The following is a 6,616-nucleotide window of genomic DNA, read 5'->3' on the forward strand; positions in this document are numbered from 1 at the left end:
GAGGTAATGGACTTGGAGACTGGATTTTTTCCATCTGCGCTCTGCTTTCCTGCATTCCCTTTTTAGGCTGCGAATGCTGTCATTTATCCAGGGTTGTTTACTAGCTTTAGACGTAGGCCTAACCTTTAGAGGAGCAGTAATATTTAGTGACGGCAAGCAGATGATTGAAGTGATCGACCAGATTGTTGGTGTTGGAGTCAGACAGGTGTTGGCTTTGGCTCTGAAAGAATGCGCAAAACTTTGAAACACTTTGTTCATTAAAGATGCGAGAACACACGGAGCTTGGTGAGGCGGCATGAGTAACAGGCGAATCGCAGCTAAAAACAATACATCTGTGGTCAGATATGGTCATGTCCACTAATTCCACAGAGGAAATGCTGACACCCAGGGTAAAAACCAAGTCCAGTGTATGACCACGGTTATGTGTTTGCCCTTTGACATGTTGTTTGAAGTTAAAAGAAGTGGCCATATTTAAAAAGTCAGTTGCATTAACATTGTTGGGGTCATCAACATGAATATTAAAATCGCCACAAAGAACAATTCTGTCATAGTTTAAAACCAGAGTAGATAAAAATTCAGGAAGTTCTGGTAAAAATCCTCCAGGCGGTTTTGGGGGGCGATAAATTATAACAAATATGATAGGTTGCAGCCCTCCAACTTTAAGAGTGAGAACTTCAAAGGAGTTAAATTCATCACAGCGTACTTGATGACATTTTAAATGTTTCCTATACACGCTCACTAGCCCACCACCACGACCACTGACCCTCGGTTGACTAAAACAATCATATTGAGGCGGACACAGTTCAGCTAGCTGGCTATAGTCATTCACCTGCAACCAGGATTCAGTTAAAAACATAAAATCTAGATTTGCAGACAAGATAAAATCATTTAAGATAAAAGTCTTACTTGAAAGTGATCTCACATTGAAGAGAGCCATTTTAAATGAGTTTGTTCTGGGTGCTGGAGTTGGTGCAGTTGTCCTAATACTAATATTTCTGTGTGGGATGTGCACATTTCGGTTTACTGGTCTATGTGTGATGATGACAGGAATAGAAGTCTGTGGAACAGCGCTGGGAGCAGACGGCTTTACATGCCAGCAGGTGGAGACAGTTGTTTGTGGCAGTGAGGCAGAGATCTGTTCTGTGAGCGGTGGTGTGTCCAGGTGTGCTGCATGAATGATTAGTCATGCACCACATGCTGTATGTGAGCAGCTAACATTTCTGATCCCCATTTGTTTGGGTGAAGTCTGTCTGTCTTAAAAAGAGACATTCTTTGCCAGAAAATATTAAAGTTATCCACATAACACACACGATGAGCCCTGCAGGCGGACTGGAGCCAGTTGTGGAGGCCAAGGAGTCTACTGAAGCGGCCAGCACCGCGACCAACTGTGGGAATGGGACCAGAGATAAAAACGGACTTTCCACACTGCTTTAAAAAGTTAAAAAGACGGTTAAAATCTGATTTTGTCAGCTCAGACTGCTGAAGAGCTGTGTCATTTGTTTCCACATGGACTATCACTCTTGTGTTGGAGGACGGGAGCGACGGCATCAGGTCCTGGAGTTTTTTTAAAATGTCAACTGTGGTGGCACCCGGGAAGCAGTGAGTGGTAGCGTTAAAGAAACTAATTATTAGTGTGGTTGGGGAGAAACGGGGACGAGGAGATGCCGGTTGTGGGGTTCCAGAGCAGGACTGAGCAGAATTTGCTCCACCACTGCGTGCGGACTGAGAATGGAGTGTGTGAGCTGCCAAGTGTTGTGTTGGAGTAGCAGTAACAGACCTGAGAGAAGGCCGATCAGTCCCAGCGGCAGACCGGCGGCCCAGGAAATCACCGTTTGCCGCCAGTGCAGGAGATGTAGCTGGTGGAGGAGATGCAACAGTGTCGGCAGGCACTATCCGTCGAAAGAGATCCGTATCAGGGAGACTCGAAGCCGCAGGTGCATCCGCTGGATGGACCGGAGTGTCGTCAGACAGGGCTGTAAAGCGGTTGGAGAGGCCGATGTCCGGAGGAGAGGCAGCCCCGTCCGAGCCTCTCTTGCAGCCACAGACCACCACTTCAGCCCAGGTTGACTGATGCTTCGGAGTCGGGCAAGAGGAAAGCCGTGGAAGGGTAGAGGGGTCCCATAGCACGGTGTCCTGGATGTTGGCGGTTGCGCTAAGAGGAAAAATCTGTTTGGCTTGTACTGAAGCCACATCCATAAAGCCAGTCAGCAGGGAATCTTTCTCTTTGAGTTCCTCTGAAAGTCGTCAGATGTCTTCCATAAGGTCAGCAATCTTCACTTTCTTAAGGAGTGTGCAGTCCTCATGGGGCAGAGTTATCTCGGCTAGCACAGTCACCGGAGCTTTGTTTTGGTCAGTAGCGCTGATCGCGTTTTTACGGTCATCTAGCTTAAAATCCTTGTCGGATGACTAAAATCCTTAACCCACGTAAAACTTAAGTTAAAAACTTAAGGTAAATAAAAAGGATATAAAGAATGTAACGAAAAAGTGCACCTACGTCACCACCAGAGCCGGTCCTGACCTCCCTGGGACCTAAAAAATTCTGCTATGGGGCCCTCCTACCTGACTCATGACCCATGTAAACCCTCTTTTAAAACAATATGTCTCAGTAATAAGTCTGAATGGAAACCTCTTCTAGAAAAATCCAGTGCTAGTTTGAATGAACCTTTGCACACTAACTCAGTCCTCATAAAGTCTCTTAAGACTGGGGCCAGTCTACTGCTCCATTACAGCCTGAGCTGCTTGTACCTGATGTTGGCTATATATCAAGGGCCTTACTTTTTGCTGAACTGGAAATTTAAGGGCTCAGATTAGGAGTGTAGTGATACACTTGCTCCTGAGATGTGAAGAAGAAGATATTAGAACAAAAATATTACTATTCATAAACTATCCATATACTATCAAACACTTAATTTCCTGCATTCTGGAGACATTTTATGGTTGAAATGTCTTTTATATATATAAAGAGAAACACAACATTCAGGTGTAAGGTGACAATACAAAATATAATGTAATATAGGCTAATGTAGTAATCAGCAACTTTTTGTTACAGAGGTCTGTACTGGGTCTGTGCTTTACTGGCTGATGATCCAGCATCTAATGACAAATGTCAGCATAGCACCTGTAATTTATAGATAATACTTGCTCTAGATATTAATGTTATCAGCTCCATCAGGGCCACTCTTTTAATACATTTTAAAATGGAAAATACTATAAGACTTGACTGAATATGTGATGTTTATTATTTACTGAGAGATCAACATTGCCCAGTCTGCCCTGCTAATCAACATTTTAATAATCAATAGTCAATGTGAATCCACAACTTTCCATCTTGCATTAGAACACAGTTTAATCAAAACTTGACGGAGAGACAGTTTATTAGACCCACTGTCTTGTTTTAAAATGATGAGTTGCTTTGAGGAGTGCCATCACGCCTGTGTCTTAGATGTCTTATGTTGCTGCTGGAATGCCCAAGTTTAATTTCATGCATGCGCGTGTGAACGCAAGTTGACGCGCGACATCTTTATATTTTTCAAGGTGCTGTTTGTAAACATCGTGGCTGCGTAGCCAGTCGGCAGTAATCACACCTAATAAAAAGTTGTAATTCACAGTAACATTGCTCAGACACAACCTCTGGCAAGCAACCAAAATACAGACAGAGCACGATGCACAGACAGATTCACTGCAGCTAACACAACTTACTGTTATCTGCTGACTTCAGACTTTGAGAGGAGAGAACACAAGTTTACCTGACTGCTGTTCCCGAAAATTCTTGTACCCAGAAAGATAGTCCATCCTCGTCATCCTCTCATCCTTGTTACAGACACTCACTTTCATGTTGCATTTTTATTATTGCTAACTTGACTGGATGATACAGATATTTTGTTGCTAACTTGATTGTGGAGCCCTACACGGCCAAAAACGAAGCCAAGGAGTCTTGAGCTTGTTACTGGGGCACAGAGCATGAATACTGGGGCACATGCCCCAGTAAAAGTGTCAAGCGACACCTATGGCGATACCCAGTGACATTATGTTTTGTCATTTCTGATTGGATTAGAAATGGATTTTTATCTTCATCATTTATTCTTTATTCAGATTGTGGCGCTGCAGTTTGTCAGAGATCAGCTGTGCTTCTCTGGCCTCAGTTCTGAAGTCTAGCCCGTCCCATCTGAGAGAGCTGGACCTGGACTTCAACAACCTGCAGGATTCAGGAGTGAAGCTGCTGTGTGGTTTTCTGGAGAGTCCACACTGTAGACTGCAGACTCTAAGGTCAGTTTTTTCCTTCTGTGCGGTGATTAATATGATGTGAAAGTTATGCTGACACTAAACTGCAGACATAAGGCTGATATTATACTGATCCACACTGAGTATCTTAATACTAAAGTCTGTTTTCTTCTTCAGTAGTTTAGTCCATTGACTGTGGCAGAGCAATGTTGAGCTCCTCATTTATAACCTTAATATAACAAGAAACATCTCCATTGGATAATTCACTCTGAAGCTCTTAAACTCCTGATTTTCAGCTTCTATTCTCCATGTTTTAAAAAAATGATAATAATAAATACATAAATACAAAGAATAAATAAATAATCTCTATTTCAACTATCAGACAATAATAAATATATTCAGTATTTGTTTTTTTAACTTTGTTATGAAGCTATATGATGCTCATGCTGACTGAATAGTTTAAACTGAAGAAGCTTTGATTTGATGACTCCACTATTCCTAAAAGAAATATTGTAGATGTCTTTTGTTCACATTTTCCCAAAATTCATCCTGACACATTTGGCATCTTTGGGATCTTAAGTGGAATCTTAAATCAGCTTCTGTGGGTTTTTATTTGTGTTTGGCTGCACAACATGAGTTTGTATAGACGGAGCCACTGGTGGAGCTGCAGAGTTTAACAGGTGAAGTTACTACGTATTTATTGAAGTAGCAGCACATTGTCATTAATATTAATGAGAGCTCTTTTTACCTTTTTGTATTTTACAGTTTGAACCTGCATCCTGTTGGGTTCAGGTGTTTGGAGTTTCTGTTTTCTAAACTTCTACTTTCTAAACCTTCTTCAGCTCTGAACAGATTATTAAACACTGAATGATTTCAAGCAGGAACATTGTCTTATGAAGTTACATAATTTATTCTTTATTCAGACTAAGGAGCTGCAGTTTGTCAGAGACCAGCTGTGCTTCTCTGGCCTCAGCTCTGAAGTCCAACCCCTCCCATCTGAGAGAGCTGGACCTGAGTAGCAACAAGCTGCAGGATTCAGGAGTGAAGCTGCTGTGTGGTTTTCTGGAGAGTCCACACTGCAGACTGGAGACTCTGAGGTCAGTTCACTGACTCTCTGTTACTATTGTAGACCTGATATGTTTAATTAACAATTGAACCTAATTTCTGTTCATACATAACTTCCATCCATAAAGTTGTAAATGTCCTTTTATTCATATTTTCATGTTTGTTGTACTAAATTTAGTCTGCAGTCACAAAGACTTGTGTTTCTTAAAGAAACTGTAGAAATAATTCACTGTTAGTTGACAAAGTCCCTCTACTCATTTCAGGGAAAAGCTCATTGATTAGGACATACTAATGTTGAGCTTCACATTTAAAACCTGAACTCATCTGATTAGATTAGAAATTGATTTTTATCTCCATCACTTATTTTTTATTCAGATTGAGTCTCTGCAGTTTGTCAGAGATCAGCTGTGCTTCTCTGGCCTCAGCTCTGAAGTCCAACCCCTCCCATCTGAGAGTGCTGGACCTGAGTAGAAACAACCTGCAGACTGGAGACTCTGAGGTTAGTAGAGGCTTTAGAATTGGACACAGATGGAGAAAGAGAACAGACAGCCAATCAGATCAGCCAGAAGCTTGTTGTGATCATGTGTTTGAGTTGATGTGAAGACGACTGTTGTTGTTGTTGTGTTCATGTCTCCAGGAAATAAAGCTGGATTCCAGCTGACAGCATCACAAGATGTATAGAGACAGTGGTCCTCATTCATCAAACTGTCCTACCATCAAATCTGATCTCAAAGTGTTTGTTCTCTCATTTCAACACTAAACTACTGATCAGTTCATCTTTGTCACAGCTCTGAGATCAGTCTGACTGAAGCCTGCAAATCACTGAATCTTATTTCAGAGAACCATCATTACATTTAGTAACCATGAGGTCTTTCTTCAGAGCAGAACCTCTGCTGAAGTCCAGTAACCACAGCTGATGTTTAGCTGTTCACTCTTTGTATGAACATGTAGGACCTTTAACATCATATATATATCTGTCCATGTGTCTTTAGTTTGGTCCAAATATTTTTAGAACAGACTCCATATTTACAGATTTGTCCTGTAATATTTCAAAAGTAGATGAAACCTTCAAATGTGACTGAGCGGCTGGTTTTTAACAGCTTTGAGCCCTAACAGCAGTAAATCCATCATTACAGTGAGCAGTGAATATCTCTCTGTCTCTGCAGTCATGATGCGTTCAGGGACTCTCAGCACTTTATTTCCACTGTGGACTTGAGTGAAATCTGCAGAGTAAACAGAGCTGATGGCCAAAGTCTCTGCAGGTCTCAGTGTGTTCACTCCAATACGTTAACATGAGAGCTGAAAGGAAGCTGGCTACGTTACACAGCCG

At 41.8% G+C, this 6,616-nt stretch overlaps 1 protein-coding gene across 2 annotated transcripts in view; it reads left to right on the plus strand.

Moving 5' to 3' along the window:
* Positions 1 to 6,616, plus strand: part of LOC123981783 (NACHT, LRR and PYD domains-containing protein 12-like) — a 109,926-nt gene that overhangs the window by 31,102 nt on the left and 72,208 nt on the right. The window contains exons 7-8 of one of the 2 annotated variants that reach the window (XM_046066951.1): positions 4,093 to 4,266; positions 5,145 to 5,318. The exons of the other annotated variant lie outside the window; for it this stretch is intronic. Of the exons in view, the coding sequence (XP_045922907.1) occupies positions 4,093 to 4,266; positions 5,145 to 5,318 (348 nt within the window). The remainder of the gene's footprint in view (positions 1 to 4,092; positions 4,267 to 5,144; positions 5,319 to 6,616) is intronic. 2 annotated transcript variants of the gene reach the window in all.

This window comes from Micropterus dolomieu, linkage group LG13 (genome assembly GCF_021292245.1).
Source record: "Micropterus dolomieu isolate WLL.071019.BEF.003 ecotype Adirondacks linkage group LG13, ASM2129224v1, whole genome shotgun sequence".
In the NCBI taxonomy this organism is placed as follows: Eukaryota; Metazoa; Chordata; class Actinopteri; order Centrarchiformes; family Centrarchidae; genus Micropterus; species Micropterus dolomieu.